The sequence below is a fragment of the Oncorhynchus tshawytscha genome, linkage group LG29 (assembly GCF_018296145.1).
Source record: "Oncorhynchus tshawytscha isolate Ot180627B linkage group LG29, Otsh_v2.0, whole genome shotgun sequence".
Classification (NCBI taxonomy): domain Eukaryota; kingdom Metazoa; phylum Chordata; class Actinopteri; order Salmoniformes; family Salmonidae; genus Oncorhynchus; species Oncorhynchus tshawytscha.
In genome coordinates, this window is record NC_056457.1 from 15,601,085 (window position 1) to 15,621,600 (window position 20,516).

Below are 20,516 nucleotides of genomic sequence, written 5' to 3' on the forward strand. Positions count from 1 at the left end.
TGAGCAGGGGACTAGGAGTGAGGGGAGAGGCAGGGGCTTGAGTGGCGTTAGTGTGAGCAGGGGACTAGGAGTGAGGGGAGAGGCAGGGGCTTGAGTGGCGTTAGTGTGAGCAGGGGACTAGGAGTGAGGCAGGGGCTTGAGTGGCGTTAGTGTGAGCAGGGGACTAGGAGGAGGAGAGGCAGGGGCTTGAGTGGCGTTAGTGTGAGCAGGGGACTAGAGGAGTGAGGGGAGAGGCAGGGGGTTGTGTGTCTGGAGCAGAGGTGAAGAAAAAAAAAAAAAAAAAAAAAAACAGGTAGTGACTGGACCTGCAGTCACCACCTAGAACCCCCCAACACTTGGCCCTGTATGTTCCTATACTAGGAGCATCCCAAAATGGCACCGTATTACCTATTTAGTGCACTACTTAGGGAATAGGGTACCATATGGCTGGGACACAGACCACGTGTCCCTAGGAGAGATGGATGTGGGTTTACAACAGTGGTGATAGAGAGAAAGAGGTGGAGACCAGGAGGATTTTGGTACAGTTATTCCAAGGAGCTTTTCGCCAGTAAGTGCATCATCACAAATCAGTCAACTTTCAATTATCACATTGTAGAAACAGTATAACAGACTTGAAGTTGCAACGGACAAAAGAAAAAAACAAATCTACTTTTCCCATATTACTTTTTAGTTTCTCTCCTATATTTTCAATGTCTGAGGCTTTGTATAAGCTTGTTTGTCAGCAACAGCCAGCCAGCAGAACAGCCTTGTAGCGCTCAGATCCCTTTGGAACAGACATCAAACCTACCCCTCTGGCTTTCAGGTCCATCCCTCGACACGTCACACCCAGAGTTCAGAGGGCAATTTGGGGACTCCGTTTGGGGGCAGAGAGGTGGAAGGTTAAGAGCTATATGTGAGGGAGGGAGACCATCTCCCCGTCCACCTCAAACTCCTCAGCCCCGTCGGGGGAAAACAGGTAGGTGGGTGGTTTCCACGGGGATTCTTCCAGACAGGATGGGTATAGCTTCCCCACGGCGCAGCGGAAGTCCTTCCCCAGGTCCCAGAGCACGCGCTCAGACACGGGCTGCTTGAGGTACCAGCGGTCCAGCTCCAGGTCGTACTGGTAGATGGCGTACTTGGCGCGCTCGTTCATGTGAGTCTCCCGCATGAAGATGCACAGAGCGCCAAGGAGCACCACGGCCCGCACGCACGGGTCCGAGTAGCGCTTGGCAGGGATGTTGGCGGCCAGGCGCCACTCGTTCTTGCCGACGTCGTAGATCTCCACGGTGACGGAGGAGCCGTCGATGGTGCTGGTGGGCATGCGGACGCCCGAGTTGGAGACAACGTGGAGCCCTCCAATGTAGAAGATGAGGTCACCGAAGGTGGCAGCGGAGGCGAAGCAGCGACTTGTCTTCCTCATGGCCATCTCTACCCAGGTGTCAGCGCGAGGGAAGTAGCAATACATGAGGTCATGGGTCATCACGTAGATACAGTCGTGGGCTGCTACGGACGTGGTCCAGTTCCAGGCGCAAGGGAGGGGGCTCATCATAGCCCACTCGTCTTTCTCACAGTCATAGCGTTCTACGGTACGTTTATTTAGCTCCCCGCCTACGTTGTCCCCCCCGATGGCATAGATGTAACCCTCGCAGTAGACCAGAGAGGGCTTGATGCGGGCACACAGCATGGGCGTCTTAGGCACCCAGGCATTCTGCTGGGCGTCAAACCAGAAGAAGCTATCCACTGAGCGGAACACTGCCTGTTGCTTGCCGCCGCTTTTCCCGTGGTTGGCGATCGAGTTCTTCAGCGGGATTTGCCCGCCGGCAATGAACACATCGTTGTCGGGTGTGACGAGCGTCCCAACCTTCTGGAGGTCGCCGGGCGGATTGCTGAGCTTGTAGACCTTCTCGGCCTGCGGGCTGTAACACACCACCGTGTGGTTGGGGCCCGCCATCACCTGACCCATGTCAGATGGCCACTCTGACGTGGCCTCCATGAAGATGAGCATCTCCTCCTTTGTCATGCCAAGGCGGGGTTTGAAGAACTTGGGCATGGACTTGTAGAGGCCCTGCACTACGACAGACTTGTCGTTAGGCGGTAGGCCCTGGAACCAGGCACGCTGAGTCACCTCGGAGAGAGCGTCGATGCGGATCTGGCTGAGAACTGAGGACAGGTACTGGGACCTAGCCTCCATGTTATACTCCAGCCACAGCATGGCAGCCTCCCTCACCGTCTCCTCCTAAGATAATATTTAAACATCAAACATACTACATTGTGACAACACCATGAGTATCAGTTTTACAAGCAGTCATTTTGCGTAGCCAGAAGCCGTATTCTTATCCCCTAGGGGTAATTTGCTTTACAGCTCAGGGATAAGAAATACACATAGAACCAACATTAAGACGAAGTTAAAAAAAAAGTATACATACCGGTAGGAATATTTCTAAGTACGTAGAAAGTACATTAGGTACGTATAACCAGAGAAGTGTACCCACCTTCTCTACGTTGAGGTTGTCTGAGCACAGCACGTCAACCAGCAACTCATGGGACAGCTGTAGGAAGGCCTCCTGACGGTAGACCACGGGGAACTTGTGTTCCACCATGCGCTTGGCGCTCTGCTTCAGCTCCACACAGGAGAACAGATCCCCGATGCTCAGCATCCGGACACAGTTGTCTGCATGGATCTTCTTCACCAGGTAGTCCCTGCACTGCAGTAGCACATCCTCTACCTAGACAGGTGGTGGGGGTATTATAGAGAAATAGCTACAGCTTGAAAAACATCAAGATCAACATTGTGATTATATTACTAAGAGTCACAACTCAATTAGGCATATACACACACACCAGTAATGTCCACTGATCAGAAATAGGAGGGTCAGTGATGTGATGAGACTCATGAAGACAGGACACGTCTACCTCTGTAGATCAGTAGAGTAATGTTGAGACCCAGAAGTGGGGGGAGAAATAGGAGACTGGTACCACACCTGTAGGAAGCAGGCGGTCTCATAGAGTGGCTCCACGGTGCTGTCATTGATAGCCAGGTTGCCTGTATAGGCGTAGGTGATGATGATCTGGAGAGTGGCAGGGTCCACGTTCTTCAGGTGAACATTAGTCTGTTTACTCTCAGACAGACCACTCATAAACATTGCCCTGGAGAGGGAGAAAACATGAGTCAGTACTCAGACAGCTAATCAAAATGTTGTTCATTTCAAAATGGTTGATGTCAGCTATTTCACATCTTCATTAAAAGCAGTATTTTGCTGCTATAGGCGAAGTAACGCATTTGTATTGTGACAGATACCGAGCGTGACAGACAGTCATCTACAACAGGGTTTCTCAAAATTGGTCCTGAGGCCCCCTCTGGGTCCATGCGTTGTTTTTTTCCCCGAGCACTACACAGCTATATTCAAATAACCAACTCATCAAGCTTTGGTCATTTGAATCAGCTGTGTAGTGCTAGGGCAAAAAAAACATGGGAGGCCTTGGACGAGTTTAGGATTGATCTACAACATCCGTTTATCTGACTGGGGATCCAGCATAAAACAGAGGTAGGTAACAGACTCCCAACAACCCCAGTTGGACTTCAGGCACTAGACCCAGTGACCAGACCACAGCATGCTCCCTCCACGCTGTGGCTCAACCCCCCAGCCAGCTTGGCATACCCTGCCCTTGTCCCAGCCCTCTTAGTATCCCCCCGCCTCCAAGCCATCCTGACACCAACACAGCTGTCTGTGACACCGCCTTTCTCCTTTAAAAAAAACATGTCACCAAAACCTGTGAGTTTATGCTGCTTTACAGCAGGGTCCTGGGCTGGATATTACAAAACCTTGCAAGCATCCTCTGTCACTAGCTTACCCCTCCCGCATACCAACCCGGCTCTGCTTGCCTGCGTGACAAGGGTTCCCTTACTAATATAAGTACGCCAGAGCCCCCCCCCCGGGCCCCTTTAACTGCAGCAAGGAGGGTAAAGGGAGGAGAGGGGGGCAAGAGGAAGAGAAGGGACACCTCCGGGGGGTGCGACGACAAGAGCAAGAGAATGGATACCTCTGTGAACCCAAGAGGGGAACTGCTTTGCATGTTGTCACCGGATACCGAGTGGTGTGCGTGGGAATCGGTGAGGACGAATAGGTGGGTGTGAGGAGAGCAGCCAGTAAATGTGTCTGCTGGATCTTTACTAGGAACGTCTGTTCAAAAGACTAGGCTACATAAGCTCTTGTCAAATAGTACAAATAAAGAAATGCCACACGTTTGACTGGTACTATATATACACACATGACATTGTAGAATAGTGAAGCCATCAAAACTATGAAACATAGAATCATGTAGTAACCAAAAAGTGTTATTTTAGATTATTCAAAAGTAGCCACCCTTTGCCTTGATGACAGCTTTGCACACTTGTCATTCTCTCAACCAGCTTAACCTGGAATGCTTTTCCAGCAGTCTTGAAAGAGAACCCACATATGCTGAGCACTGGTTGGCTGCTTTTCCTTCACTCTGCAGTCCAACTCATCCCAAACCATCTCAATTAGGTTTAGGTCAGGTGATTGTGGAAGCCAGGTCATCTGATGCAGCACTCCATCTTGATCAAATAGCCCATACACAGCCTGGAGTTGTTTTGGGTCATTGTCCTGTTGAAATTGAATTATAGTCACACTAAGCGCAAACCAGGTGGGATGGCGTATCGCTGCAGAATGCTGTGGTAACCATGCTGGCTAAGTGTGCCTTGAATTTTAAATAAATCACAGACAGTGTCAGAAGCTAAGCACCCCCACACCACCTCCATGCTTCATGGTGGGAACTTCACGTGGAGATCATCCGTTCACCTACCCTGCGTCTCACAAAGATACAGTCGGTGTAACCAAAAATCTCAAATTTCGATTCAGACCGACATGACAGATTTCCACCAGTCTATTGTCCACTGCTCGTGTTTCTTGGCCCAAGCAAGTCTTCTTATTGCAGTCCTTTAGTCGTGGTTTCTTTACAGCAATTTCACCATGAAGGCCTGATTCACGTAGTCTCTTACCTAGAGGTCAACCGATTAATCTGCCTTTTTGGACGCCGATTACATTGCAATCCATGAGGAAACTTGGTGGCAGGCTGACCACCTGTTGCGCGAGCGCAGCGTCAAAAGGACCTTGTGGCTGCAATGAGGCAAGGTAATGTGCAAGCTAGCATTAAACTTATAGAAAAACAATCTACACATAGTTTATGATATTACTAGATTAACTAGCTTGTCCTGCGTTGAATATAAATCAATGTGGTGTCTGGGGTTGCCCAGGCATCATCTCCTCTGCAGTGCTGCACTTCAGCTATGTCATGTTGTGCTTCTAAATGAGCCCCTTGGGCCTACCTTCTCTTGAGCCACAGACTCAAGTGGAGTCATTCTTCTACTACCACCAAATAGTGATTAATAACTGAAAAACAGAGAAGTAGGGTCTGACATTTAAGGGACAAACAGTAACACATCTCTATATTTCTTAAAACAAAACACGGTTTGACCACGGCTGTGTCCCAAATGGCACTCTATTCCCTATGCTGCCTGGTCAAAAGTAAGGCAATAAAAGAGGGAATAGGGTACCATTTGAAACACACACTATAACTTCAGGGAGAACATGGTATGTGTAGCCTAATCCTAAGCGTGTCAGACTAATGCTTGTCATGTTGCCAACACAGGTGAATACTGGAAAGCAAAATGTAGACCTAACTCAACCATTTCACAGTTCCATCTCCCCAAAACACACATGCTACAGTAAGCCCAGGAGTGAGTCACAAATGGCACCTTGTTCCTTACGTAGTAAGAAGTGCACTATATAGGGAATAGGTCTCCATTTCAGACACAGCCCAGGAGTGACTTAGTGGGTTCCCAAACAGGCTTGCTCAGGCAGGTCGAGGGCTAGGTCTACATCATAGCTGCTGAACTGTAGTACTTGTACATAACATTCTGCTGAACAGAGCAGTCCAGAAGACTCCACAGTGACTCACCTGAAATAGCAGCTACATGTGACCAAGACCATCTTGTGACAGTAGAGTGCACTCAAAGTGGTGCACTCAAAGTGGTGCACTCAAAGTGGTGCACTCAAAGTGGTGCACTCAAAGTGGTGCACTCAAAGTGGTGCACTCAAAGTGGTGCACTCAAAGTGGTGCACTCAAAGTGGTGCACTCAAAGTGGTGCACTCAAAGTGGTGCACTCAAAGTGGTGCACTCAAAGTGGTGCACTCAAAGTGGTGCACTCAAAGTGGTGCACTCAAAGTGGTGCACTCAAAGTGGTGCACTCAAAGTGGTGCACTCAAAGTGGTGCACTCCGCAGGTAACAGCGCACCAGCGAACGGCATTAACTCACCTGAAATAGGAGCTACATGTGGCCAGGACCATCTTGTGACATGGGAACTCGTTGTCCTCCACCAGCAGCACCACATCAGTCAGTAACTTCTGCTCATAGAAGAAGTTGAGCTGCTCCAGCAGGGAGACCGCGTAGTCCATGTTAACTGGCCTGCGCTCACTGAGATCCGACATGGTTGCATCCCATGAATCGCGCCCCAGTTTCAGCAGTTCAAGCAGCCGGTAAAAGAACCGGGCTCCAAAACCAAATGGGGGGGGGGTAAATAACCTAAAAGCTACTGCAGACTCCTACAGAAAGAGACCCCGCTGCTTTGTGATGACTGATGTCGGCAGGCAGACAGCGGTGATGACTCAAAACCAACCCGGGGGGGGGGAATGTGCGAGAATAAATCAAAGTGACAACAGGGTACAGAGACCCCTCTGCTTTGTGACACCACTGTTGGCTGATGTCGGGAGGGCAGAACAGAGCAGGGGTGTTGACCAAAACAATACGCAGTGTCCCAGGACCAGGATAAAGACCTCTGCAGCAAAAAAACTAAAGTAGCAACTCCTCCTTCTGTTCCCCTGTTATGGAAGAGAAGACAGGATGCAGAGTGATCAAAATCAGGTTGGTTCCCCTCTTAGTGTTAATTAAGAGTGGCGCAGGAAGTTACCCTCCAACTGGGCTCTCTGTCTAAGTCCTTGGTGTGGTCTCTAGAGCCAAAAACCAGTCAGTGCTGGTGCTTCGATGTCGGCTGTGTTTGTTCTTCGTTGCTCTGTATAGCCCAGATAGACCGGTCTCTCTCAGAGCAGACAAGACAGGCAGGCACAGGGGACTGGATGGAGGTAGTGGGGACAGGCGATGCAGACTGGCTGTGGTGGTGATAGTGATGCAGCTAAATCAGTGCTGAGCTGAAACACAGAACAGAACAAATCAATAAAACCACTTTCCATAGATCAGATCAGGCCCAGGACACAGAAAACAGGGCTGCTCCCTATGTAGAGCACTTGACCAGGGACCCATGACAAGCTGTTCAAAAATAGTGCACTATGTAGGGGATAGGATGCATCAAACAAACGGCGAATAACAGTCTAGGGGAGGGATACAGGACAGATAGACAATAACATGTTGTTCCCAACATTTCTGTGTAGAAATACTTCCGGTTAACATATTAATCTCATCACTTAGAACATTTTCCAGAGATATGCTACGGAACATTAAGTACATAGCAGGACTAATACTTCATCCAATAACAGAGAATCTGCTTTTCAGGCAGACAGTCTCCTCCTCCCCACCATTCTCCTCACTCCCTGCCTGTCAGATCAGCCCACATCCCCAATCCCTTCCACATGAGAAAAGTGCATCGTCAACAATCTGGTCTCCCCTGGCAGGTCCCCCCCATCACTGGTGCCGCTTGGAGAGACTCATTGCACTCACTGACAGCCAGACGGACAGTCTGTCAAGCAATTAAAATGGGAGAGACCCTGATAAAACCAACTGTCAGATTAATTTGTTGGTAACAGGGCACTACATAAAGTCTACCTAAAAATCAAGACCCATAACATGCTTTTGGCTGTGACTTCAGAGCTGTAAGCTACCGCCACTCATTGTGTGTGTCCCAAATGACACCATATTCCCTACATAACGCACTACTTTAGACCAGAGTCCTATGGGTCCAGGTCAAAAGTAATCTCATAAATAAGGAATATGGTTCCATTTGGGACCCATCCATAATCATATCCTGGATGACTTCAGCCTCCATCTCTGGCATGTTGCCATGCTATCAAAGCAACCCATCACATTGGCTTTAAGTCATGTAGCTTACATTATATGCAGTCCTACCAACGCCAAACTAAGGGCAATTGGTGACAGAAATAGCATTTTAGCCAGGTAAACCACATGGGTGGCTACATGTGAAAGGCAAAAGATTATCAGGCCTTCAATATGTGAAGTAGTTGAATGACAACCATTGTTATCGGTTATTTCTCCACTCTGGGACATGGTTGGAGGTTAGTCATTAAGAACATGGCCACAGCAGTCTTAAATAACCCTTTTAGCCCACGTGTTGATGATAGCCAATTTGTCCATCCATTGACATAGCTAGCTACCTACGTCAATCTTGAAAGGCAACAGTGTGAAGTAAGCATTCTTCTAAGATCAACAAATTAACATGGACCTGTACATACAGTCCCGAGCTGGCAACATTGGTGACCACAAAACACTGTACTACTATTACTAGGCTGATGACGTTAGCCATCTCACTTCACTTGCCAATGGGTGAGTTATTTTTGATGGCCCAGTGCCCCAGGTGGGCAGAGTTCACACATTTTAGACCATTCCATCAGTCCTTAGAGTTTCTATGGTACTTTCATATATTTTTTAACCAGGAGTTCTGAAAGTAGCACTGACGAGCCAGAAGTGATCCCTGAAACTGCGTACTAAACCACAAGTGTGTAGATATTTGCACCATGTTATTGCTCTCTCTCTCTGCTGTGTATGCATCTTACTATATGTCACTTAAATGGCGAGGGGATGAAGCTCATTGGCGACAAGTCGAATTGCTAGGGGCTGGCTCACAGGTGAAAAATAGAGCAGCACAGCTTCTAGAAAACAGTTGTTTTCAAATTAGGGATCCTGTGGCTAATTGAAGACAGACAGTAGTTTCGGAGCACGTGTTTAAGTGAAATCTCCAACCATCTGGTGCACCAGCCATGCAAAACGAACTGGCCCAATGATTTGTGTTTTATGCTCTCCTCACAACATGGGACATAAAGCTAGCTAACCTAAATATGACTTACTTTCACCTGTGTACTGATAGACATTTTATTGTAGGTAGCTAATTGCCTGACTACTGTTAGCCAACTAGCTAGTGGTTGATTAGCAAACTCATCTAACGTTAGCATAGCCAGCTAACAGGTGCCATCTGTAATCTATGGAGAGCAATAGTAATGGCGTCTTTTTGTAGGCACTAACTCTACCATGGCTGATTGGCCAAAGCCTATGGGGAAATAGGATTTTGGGATAATGACCGAAAATAAGTTGTGGTAAACACAGGCTTAGGAGATATACAATTAGTTCTATAAGAACCTTCAGCTTACGTTACTTGGTGAATTTTGAAACATTCGTATAATCAAAAAACGTAACGACTTCCTAATTCATAAGGGGCACGTTGACTGCTATTATACCATAGAATAAAACTTATAAGAACTCATAAGCCTGTGTTAACATCAACTTATTTTCGACGTTTATACAACACAAAAAATACATTAATTTCCCCCATAGGAATGGCTGAACTTAAGAGGTAACTCATTTCCGGTTTTTAGGACTACAAGATGACAATCTATTGACTTTAGAGCGCTGAAAATTCTTAACGGTTACCAAATTATTTGTGGGAGTTCTAGAAAACTGGGCAATAATTAAAATGCCTAGCCAGCTAGTAGTTGTGTGACTAACGTTAGCTATGTTAACTATCTGTATTACAGGACATCCTTACTGCTAGGCCACATTACGGTCATCAAGTAGTAAAAAATAAAAAAAAAAAAAAGCTAGAAGTTGATTGGCTAACCTGGTGACTAATTCCATGGTGATAATTCAAATTCAAACACAGAGCTAAATTAGTTCAACTGGTTAGCTAGTTAATGTTATCACGTTACAGTAGCTACGTTACCGTTACTTTGTCGGTGTTAGCTAGCTAAACATTCTGGCTAGGTTAGCAAGCTAGCGTTAGTTGGCTGGGTTACTGCTCAATTTTCAAGCTAGCTACTTCCCAGACCCCCCCCCCATCCAAAACATGGATAAGCAAGCCAGGCCTTCAGTGGATGTGGTGACTGATGACAGACTAGTTAGCTTACTCACCTTTCTTTTCGAACCATTTATCCCAAATTAGACTTGAAAGCTTGATCGCCGGATCCCACACAGTCTAATCGCTGTAACTATTGGCTGTTGTCTCTGATCAATGTTAGCTTGATCATACGTCAACAAAGGCGGCAGTTGCGCGTCCCTTCCGGGTACTTCTTGCCCGGACTCGGGAATGAACGTTACTCCCACACATATATCCTGCCAACCAAATTATTCAGCTACCTAACTATAGTGATGAGGTAGGTCCGTATAGTTTCCAGCAGTCTCATAGACCTAGCTAAGCAAGCAGGTAAATAACAGTATCCAACGTAAGCAAGCAACGTAGCGCTAGCTAGGAAGGGTTAGCATTTGCTAAGCTCGTTAGCTAGGTTTTAGACGTCGGCGTTAACTAGACTGTGAGCTGGCTAACAAGCAACCGTTGCATAGCTAGCTCATTCTAGTAATGTTTGGCTGTTAAGATATTCAACAAACATATTTCCTTACACTAGCTAATTTAAGGCAATAATCGATGCCGACCGGTCTTTTCTTGCTATTACATAAAGTATCTACCTCCGGAAGCCGAATTTACACAATTAAGGCCGCGAGAGGCAACCAGCAAGAAACCTTTCTCGACAACGCAGGCGCCGCGCAAGACAACAGGGGCCAAATGAGGATACTGGGCACGCGCCCAAAAACCGTCTCAGTTAGGGGATTATATTAATGCTCCGGACATGCCCCGGGTGTACCGGGTTAGCGTTGATTGCATTCGATTTGGAACTGGGACATCCCGGGCGTGAGCCAGGTGTCCTGTGCGGGCGACGGCAAAGTCGGCTTAAAACAACAGTGACATAGGTTAAAGAGGCAGTGCAGTTAAAAACGTATTTTCCTACTTTTTTAATGATATATCCACACTATGAGGTTATGATAATGACATTTTTGTGTAAGAAGGAAAAATGCCTGGAATTTCATGTAGGGGGGATGGACCTTCTGGCCCACATCATTCGTCACAATATGATCTGAAAGTACTCAGACCCCTTGACCCTTTCCACATTTTGTTACTTTACAGCCTTATTCTAAAATTGATTAAACAGATGTAAAAAAAATCTATATATACTCAAATATCACATTTACATATGTATTCAGACCATTTACTTAGTACTTTGTTGAAGCACCTTTGGCAGCGATTACAGACTTAAATCTTCTTGGATATGACGCTACAAGCTTGGTACACCTGTATTTGGGGAGTTTCTTCCATTCTCCTCTGCAGATATGTTTTCCGCTATTTTCAGGTCTCTCCAGAGATGTTCGATCGGGTTCAAGTCCGGGCTCTGTCAAGGCCACTCAAGGACATTCAGAGATTTGTCCCGAAGCCACTCCTGCATTGCCTTGCCTGTGTGCTTAGGGTCATTGTCCTTTTGGAAGGTGAACCTTCGCCCCAGTCTGAGGTCCTCAGCGCTCTGGAGCAGGTTTTCATCAAGGATCTCTCTGTACTTTTCTCCGTTCATCTTTCTCTCGATCCTGACTATTCTCCCAGTCTCTGCCGCAGAAAAACATCCCCACAGCATGATGCTGCCACAACCATGCTTCACCATAGGGATGGTGCCAGGTTTCCTCCAGATGACCCTGGTTTGATTCCAGGCTGTATCACAACTGCAGTGATTGGGAGTACCATAGGGCAGCGCACAATTGGCCTATCGTCGTCTGAGTTTGGCCAGAGTAGGCCGTCATTGTAAATAAGAATTTGTTCATAACTGACTTGCCTAGTTAAATAAAGGTTAAATTATGTGGAAAAGGTCAAGGGGTCTGAATACTTTATATATATATATATATATATATATATATACACAGTACCAGTCAAAAGTTTGGACACACCTACTCTACATGGTTTTTCTTTATTTTTACTATTTTCTACATTGTAGAATGATGGTGAAGACATCAAAACTATGAAATAACACATATGAAATCATTTATTAACCAAAAAAGTGTTAAACAAATCAAAGTATATTTTTTATTTGAGATTCTTCAAAAGTTGCCACCCTTTGCCTTGATGACAGCTTTGCACATTCTTGGCATTTTGAGATCAGCATTTTGAGAACAGCTTCATGAGATCTCTCAAACAGTTTAAATTAAACGGTGTTCCTTGTTAAAAGTTAATTTCTGGAATTTCTTTCCTTCTTCCTTCTTAAACATACTTTGATTTGTTAAACACATTTTTAGTTACTTCATGATTCCACATGTGTTATTTCATATTTTTGCTGTCTTCACTATTATTCTACAATGTAGAACGAGCATCAGAGCCGGTGTAGTAGGATTCAACCGTAGTCCTGTTTTGCCTGTTTGATGGTTCGTCGGAGGGCGGAGCGGAATTTCTTATAAGTGTCCGGATTAGTGTCTCGCTCCTTGAAAGTAGCTCTAGCCTTTAGCTCAGTGCGGATGATGCCTGTAATCCATGGCTTCTGGTTGGGATATGTACGTAACGACCCTGTGGGGGCGAAATCGTCGATGCACTTATTGATGAAGCCGGTGACTGATGTGGTATACCATCGATATGATATGCCATCGATATGCCATCGAATGAATCCCAGAACATATTCCATTCTGTGCTAGCAAAACAGTCCTGTAGCTTAGCATCCACGTCATCAGACCACTTCCTTAATGAGCCAGTCACTGGTACTTTCTGCTTGAGTTTTTGCTTGTAAGCAGGAATCAGGAGGATAGAATTATGATCAGATTTGCCAAATGGAGGGCGAGGGAGAGCTTTGTACGTGTCTCTGTGTGTCTGGAGTAAAGATGGTCAAGAGTTTTTTGTATGACATGCTGGTAGAAATGAGGTAAAACAGATTTAAGTTTTCCTGTATTAAAGTCCCCGGCCACGAGGAGCGCCACTTCTGGGTGAGGATTATCTTGCTTGTGTAACAGTATAACTTTAGACCGTCCCCTCGCCCATACCCGGGCGCGAACCAGGGACCCTCTGCACACATCAACAACTGTCACCCACGAAGCATTACCCATCGCTCCACAAAAGCCACGGCCCTTGCAGAGCAAGGGGAACCACTACTTCAAGGTCTCAGAGCAAGTGACGTCACCGATTGAAACACTATTTAGCGCGCACCGCTAACTAAGCTAGCCGTTTCACATCCGTTACACTTGCTTATGGCCTTTTACAGCTAGTTTAGTGTGGTCTTAGTACTTGCATCAGTTTGTGGTGGTAAATAGATATCTACGAAAAATATAGATGAGAACTCTCTTGGTAAATAAGGGGATTGGCTCTAGACCAACCTATCAGCCAATCGGGGCTCTGTATGTAAATATCTTCACATTTGTTTCCTAACACCCATGTGATCAGACTGAGCATTTCAAAGGCCAAAGGAGGCTCAGGGAAATACATTTGAAAAATATATATTTTGGAGTTATTTTCGTTAAAGAAACGTACACAGTGATTTATTAGACATAAAGTGATGATTTAAAAATAAAATGACAAAGACTGCATGGGGGCTTTAAGCACGTGGAGTAATGACTAAGATTTGGGCTTTTCACATGCACAATTAATTGCTTTTGATAAAACCGCTTTATCCGCCTCCTCAATTAAAAATAGTTTGAAAATTCGAACATATATTTTATGTAAAAGAGATGAATGTTTATGAACGATGCACCATGCTGCATTGTTGACCATATGACCAAGCGGTGCAGATTACCGTTCAATTTGAGCACAGCGCGACTCCCTCACCGCCTTGCCAAATCACGTGACGGGCCATAACCGGGTTCAACTCGAGGCAATTTAATCGAATCCCCTCAGTCCATCTTCAAATGTCTCTCCAAGGCAAATGGCGCCCTCTTCTGGGAGAAAATGTCGGTGAAATGTAAAAAACAAAACAAAACAAAAAACAAATTAGGAGCACAGGTGTGATCTATAAAACTGATTGAACGGTTAGGGCAGTAGATATCCGTAGCTCAAACTATTGAAGATTAGGTTTTAGTATAATTCTGAAAGAGTCTACCAAGTAAAATTACTCAGTAGGATGCTCTTTTGATTATGTGAGACAGTGAAGGGAAAAAAGTGTTTCCAATTTGTAGTGGTAACGTTGTGAAATAGGCCTCATCTCGTTTCCAGCGCTTTCATTTTGATAATCGTTGGAGACATCAGAAAATGGACGGTAGGCCAATCAAATTTCCCATAGCCTTGTCTATTTACCTGTCAAGTGTTCTCAAAGTTTAAATATGGATATAAATGTCACTGTAGCCTGGTCCTATATCTGTTTCTACTCTTGCCAACTCCATTGCTTTACCTGGAAACCCAACGTTGAATTGCGTAGAATTCTACGTCGTGCAGAAATTAGCTTTTGAATCAGGAAAGTTCCCGTCGGGTTTCCAGGCAAGTCCATATCTCTAGACACAATGTGTCTGGCACGAGGCTACTATCAGTGTGCACCAATTATTTGTGATTCTGAAGCTCTCTGAATGAACTGATATGATCTAAAACTTTTTATATATATATTCACACTGATTATTCATAACATAATGACAATGATTGTTCGTTTTCTTTTTAATACAGAAGGGAGAAAACACCAACAGTCGATGGAAAGCGGTCAGCAAAACCAGCGGCAGGTCAATCACCCAAGGCCCTTCTTCTATGTTCAGCCGGCTTCTCAACCTTACTACAACATGTATCATCATCACAATCAGTGGCATAATATGAATAACCCATACAACCACTATGGCTTACCTGGTTCTGGTAGGCCTACCTTTCATGTTTCTTTGTTTGTGTCCCAAATCAAATGGCACCCTATTTCCTATATAGTGCTGTAGTGCACAGCTTTGGACGTGAACCCTTTAGTGCACTATATAGGGCAAAACTGCCATTTGCGAGTATAGTTTTTCTCAAACCATAATTTCAGTGGATTATTAGGGTTTTATATATTATTTTTTTCTGGGATGCAAATATTTTGCCGCATGGTCATTGTCTTTAAAAAAAAAAGCTTATGTTCTCCGCAGGAGTTTATCCCTTTGGACGTCCTAGTCCATACATGTCCGCATACCCATACATGCAGTATCCTGGTGGATATGTTGTCCCACACGCGCCACACATGCATCCAGTTGATTACAGACGCATGTATGAACCACCCCATTTTCATCTACCTCCTGTGCATGACCCCATGTTCCGCCAACAGCAACAACACCACCATGTATGTATGTATTCTTGTGCACAGATGAATGAGGCTATTTTATATATTCTTTCATTTATTAATTAGTTAATTCACCACCACCAGGATCACACCCAGAGAGAGGTGGTCTGTTCTGAGGCTCAGACGGACCCGAGTGATGCACTCAACAAGCTCATAGAATGTCTGGACAAACTCCGGGCCAACGAGATGCAGGGTTCTGAGAAAGAGCTGGATTCTGGTGTCGTTTCACAATCTTCCGGAATATTCTCACCAGATGGGGAAAGGAAATCTTGTGAGGTGGTGGTGGGGGGAGACATACACAGTGGTCATGGAGCCTCTTGTGGTAAATTGGAAGGCAGCCAATTGCAGTCGTCTTTTCCGATGGGCAGGTTGTTCAGCGTCGGCAACTCCACGACGGCAGTCTATGACGGTGAGTCAAGCCGAAGCCTCGGTGGGCTGGGTAAGGAGGGCTGGGCTGTAGACTCTGACGAAGACACCCCATTGGACAGCTCATCTATTCACGAGGAGCTTGAGAACCTGGACCTGCAGCAACATGCGGAGGAGTCTCTTCATCGCTGTTCTTTGGAAAGTCTTTGCCTCCAGTCTGCTGTCTTGCAGTCAGAAGACAGCCCCAGACCTGAAAACATAGACAACGAGGCAGAGGAGGACAGCACCAATCCAGATGGTACTAGTTCCACTGAGGTACCTAGGTGGCAGGGCCACTGCTCCAACCTGCTCTCCACACAGTCACTACCACCCCCCCTAGACTCTGACTGGCAAGCCTTAGAGGACACTAAATGTGGGGAAGAAACATTTGATGTTCAAGATAGGAAAGGTCTGTCTAAACTGGATGTTGACCTTTCCTACCAGATCCTCCATCTGCCCTTTGACAAGGTAACTTCTTACTATAATTGTAATCTTTTTATTCTTTTTTTTGAATCTGCAGTGTTTGTTGAGACCTTGTAAGCATTTCATTTAGAGGTCGACTGATTATGATTTTAACAGTGATACCGATTTATTGGAGAACCAAAAAAAGCCGATACCGATTAATTGGCCACATTTTTTGTAATTAAAAAGAAAACAAAATTGTAATAATGACAATTACAACAATACTGAATTTTAACTTAATATAATACATCAATAAAAATCTATTTAGCCTCGAATAAATAATGAAACATGTTCAATTTGGTTTAAATAATGCAACAGTGTTGGAGAATAAAGTAAAAGTGCAATATATGCCATGTAAAAAAGCTAACGTTTAAGTTCCTTGCTCAGAACATGAGAACATAGTGGTTCCTTTTAACATGAGACTTCAATATTCCAAGGTAAGAGGTTTTAGGTTGTAGTTAATATAGTATTTATAGGACTATTTCACTCTATACCATTTGTATTCCATATACCTTTTGACTATTGGATGTTCTTATAGGCACTTCAGTATTGCCAGTGTAACAGTATAGCTTCCGTCCCTCTCCTCGCCCCTACCTGGGCTCGAACCAGGAACACATCGACAACAGCCACCCTCGAAGCAGCGTTACCCATCGCTCCACAAAACCCTTGCAGATCAAGGGGAACAACTACTCTAAGTCTTAAAACGAGTGAAGTTTGAAACGCTATTAGCGCGCACCCCGCTAACCATTTCACATCGGTTACACCAGCCTCATCTCGGGAGTTGTTAGTTAGGCTTGAAGTCATAAACAGCGCAATGCTTGAAGCAGAGCGAAGAGCTGCTGGCAAAACGCACGAAAGTGCTGTTTGAATGAATACTTACGAGCCTGCTGCTGCCTACCACCGCTCAGTCATACTGCTCTATCAAATCATAGACTTAATTATAATACAATAACACACAGAAATACGAGCCTTTGGTCATTAATATGGTCGAATCCGGAATCTATCATTTCGAAAACAAAACGTTTATTATTATCGCATATACCCTGACTCTGCGTGCAATGAACGCAAGAGAAGTGACAATTTCACCTGGTTAATATTGCCTGCTAACCTGGATTTCTTTTAGCTAAATATGCAGGCTTAAACATATACTTCTGTGTATTGATTTTAAGAAAGGCATTGATGTTTATGGTTAGGTACACGTTGGCGCAACGACAGTCCTTTTTCCGAGAATGCGCACTATTGATTATATGCAACGCAGGACACGCTAGATAAACTAGTAATATCATGAATCGTGTGTAGGTAACTAGTGATTTATGATTGTTACTTTATAAGATAAGTTTAATGCTAGCTAGCAACTTACCTTGGCTTCTTACTGCATTCGCGTAACAGGTAGGCTCCTCGTAGAGTGCAATGAGAGGCAGGTGGTAGAGCGTTGGACGTTAGTTAACTGTAAGGTTGCAAGATTGAATCCCGGAGCTGACCTGGTAAAAATCTGTCGTTCTGCCCCAGAACAAGGCAGTTAACACACTGTTCCTAGGCCGTCATTGAAAATAAGAATGTGTTCTTAACTGACTTGCCTAGTTAAATAAAGGTATATAAAACAAAATCTGCCAAATCGTTGTCCAAAAATACTGATTTCCAATTGTTATGAAAACTTGAAATCAGCCATTCCGAATAATCGGTTGTCCTCTAGTTTAATTGTATTCTCTATATTATGACTAACTTTGATTGGATTTAATTTGGACAAGGTTCTGACAGCTGGAGCTCTGCAGAAGGACTGCTCTGCCAGCTCCAGCTCTGCTCTGCTGTGTGGAGACCTCCCGGCTTCCCTGTCCTCCAGCCGGATCACTACCACCTCCCCAGCCCGTCACCACTACTACTCCTACTACTGCCCCCCACAGACAGCCCACGGAAGGCTCAGCGTCCTCAGTCCCTCCCTAGATGAGCTCTCGTCCCGAGAGGAGATGTTCTCCACCGACCTGGAGGACATGGATCGGTTTCCCAGAAGCTCCATCTACGCAGGGAGGAGGTTTCCTGCGGAGGTCGAGCACCTCAGAGAGCCAGGGGTCAAGAAAGTCTGTCCTAAGTCCAAGAAGCTTTTGTGCGCCTGCTGTGGCTCGAGCCTGTTGAAAGGAGGGGCGAGCAGGGTTAAAGTTCATCACAGCCCGAGGGTGTACGCTGATGATGAGGCAGGGGATTCTGATGACGTTGTCGAGCAGGAACAACAGTCTGCAAGGACGCGTGATGAGAGCGCGCACCCCACTAGGGTGGTCGTGCAGAAGCACTCTGTCCCCAAGAAACACCAGCCTCTACACATCCAACAGCATCCCAAACCCAGCTGTAAGAGAGGCCAGTGTAGAGAGGCTGTCGGACCAGAGGAGGAGGAGGAGGAGGAGGAGGAGCAGCAGGAGGAACCAGAGATGGTGCTGGTGAGATCAGAGCTGGAGTATTATGAAGGCCATGTGGTGGAAGGTGGGCAGGATGCAGGGGATAAGGAACACAGGACATGCAAAGGTAAGTATTCTTTGTCAAAAATAGATTCACTAGAAAGGGCATAGAACCTCCGACCGTTGCAATTTGATTAGTAAACTAATGGGTTCACACTAATGGCCCCAAGTATGCCCATTAGGGCATCATTGACTTAAATATGGACTTCCATTGAAATGGGAACATCGCACTACTCACGCATTATTGGGGCCAGAGTTGGCTGATTTTGATTTCCCTGTACACTAAACCATAGATCTGCTCTCTCTAGATGGACTATGCAGAGAGGGCATTGAGACTTCAGAACCGGGTAGGTGGGAGAGGAGTAGGGCCAAGCCCAGACGAAAACCACACGCCTCACTGCAAGGTAATATAAACCAATCCCGATCAATAGATTTTAATGGATATTCTTTAGCTGTCCAAAGTACCTACAGCATTGACCTGGGGCCATGTGTCAAGAATCTGAGTAGGAGTGCTGATCTACGATCAGCCCCCCCCCCCCTGTCCATGTAACCTTCGTTGTGATCCAAAATGCAAAACGGACCCCAAATCAACACTCAAACGCCTGACACGTATGACTTCAGATGTGTTTTCTATGAATGTGAGAGGGTAATGTTCAGGTCTGGTTGTTTTCAGAAAGACTGGCACTGAGGAAAGCTCTGTGGAAGCCATTGGTGTACCAGAGAGTGCGAGATGAGGAAGAGGAGCCAACACGATGTCACAGGGGAAAAGGTAATGTTTTTTTCTTTAATCTTCTGCTGTTTTTTCACTATTGCCAATACTTGAGTTGCATCCTAAATTGAACCCTATTCCCTTTTTATAGTGCATTAAGACCTTGCTGTGTTATGTTGGTGTATAAATCTTTTTCTAATTTTCTTCTGCTTCTTCCAGGGTCCACCAAGAGAGGAGACACAAGATGTTAATGTCACACCATTGATCAAATAAAATGGCACAGAAAAAGAGCACTTAGTAGATTGCACAATATAGATGGACACTTATTTTTTGGGGTGATAAACCAAGGAGACTTAGTTGAAGTCTCCTTGGCTAATAAAGTACACTTTCAGGAGGTCCATAGACACAGCCTGTTAGCTAGCACTGTACTGTATTCTTTGGGGGTTAAATACCTACTTATTCACCAGCACAGGGTTGGTGGCTTTGAAATGTTGATTTGTGTGACCAGTGTGTGCATTATTAAAAGGAATTTCATTGTATCTGGCTGTGTTTTATTACACCTGTTATTAAGTGTTCATATGGTTTGGAATTATAACAATTTTACGCTAGAAAATTATAGAACTCGATAAATGGCATATATTAGACTACTTGACATGAGACAATGCTATTGTCATGTAGGATTTTGTCAGTCGGCCATAGCAGTTAAGTTGCTGACAGTAATTTAGACTATGATTGCAAATTACAGTTACTGCTTTCAATTACTGACGTGCAAGCTAGTTTTCGTTAGCTTTATACATTTACTGGTAATGATGCAAGTGAAAACAACGGGCGAGATTGTTTTGCATGGCCTGGTGCCCCGGTGCCTGGAAATGTATTGAAATGTATTTATAAAGCGCTTCGTACATCAGCTGATATCTCAAAGTGCTGTACAGAAACCCAGCCTAAAACAGCAAGCAATGCAGTTGTAGAAATATGGTGGCTAGTAAAAACACCCATAGAAAGGCCAGAACCTAGGAAGAAACCTAGAGAGGAACCAGGCTATGAGGGGTGGCCAGTCCTTTTCTGACTGTGCCGGGTGGAGATTATAACAGAACATGGCCAAGATGTTCAAATTTTCATAGATGACCAGCAGGGGCAAATAATAATCACAGTGGTTGTCGAGGGTGCAACAGGTCAGC

At 45.3% G+C, this 20,516-nt stretch overlaps 2 protein-coding genes across 4 annotated transcripts; one reads left to right on the plus strand and one right to left on the minus strand.

Moving 5' to 3' along the window:
• Positions 1–307: 307 nt before the first annotated feature.
• Positions 308–10,830, minus strand: LOC112227577 (kelch repeat and BTB domain-containing protein 2). 2 transcript variants are annotated; one of them, XM_042308713.1, is made up of 6 exons: positions 10,151–10,830; positions 6,969–7,206; positions 6,317–6,879; positions 2,961–3,126; positions 2,472–2,705; positions 308–2,215 (listed from the first exon to the last, which is right to left on the minus strand). In XM_042308713.1, the coding sequence occupies exons 3-6, from the start codon at positions 6,487–6,489 to the stop codon at positions 887–889; spliced, it is 1,902 nt and encodes a 633-aa protein (XP_042164647.1). In that variant the 5' UTR covers positions 6,490–6,879; positions 6,969–7,206; positions 10,151–10,830; the 3' UTR covers positions 308–886. The 2 variants fall into 2 exon arrangements, with proteins under 2 accessions (XP_042164647.1, XP_042164646.1); XM_042308712.1 differs by having other exon boundaries at positions 6,317–7,206.
• A 3,151-nt stretch (positions 10,831–13,981) lies between these two features.
• Positions 13,982–19,877, plus strand: LOC112227866 (bucky ball-like). Of its 2 annotated transcripts, XM_024392834.2 has the most exons (8): positions 13,988–14,286; positions 14,685–14,864; positions 15,125–15,315; positions 15,400–16,188; positions 17,931–18,696; positions 18,938–19,033; positions 19,303–19,398; positions 19,558–19,877. In XM_024392834.2, exons 1-8 carry the CDS (start codon positions 14,280–14,282, stop codon positions 19,587–19,589), a joined length of 2,157 nt encoding a protein of 718 aa, XP_024248602.1. In that variant the 5' UTR covers positions 13,988–14,279; the 3' UTR covers positions 19,590–19,877. The 2 variants fall into 2 exon arrangements, with proteins under 2 accessions (XP_024248603.1, XP_024248602.1); XM_024392835.2 differs by lacking the exon at positions 19,558–19,877 and having other exon boundaries at positions 13,982–14,286; positions 19,307–19,398.
• The last annotated feature ends 639 nt before the right edge of the window (positions 19,878–20,516 follow it).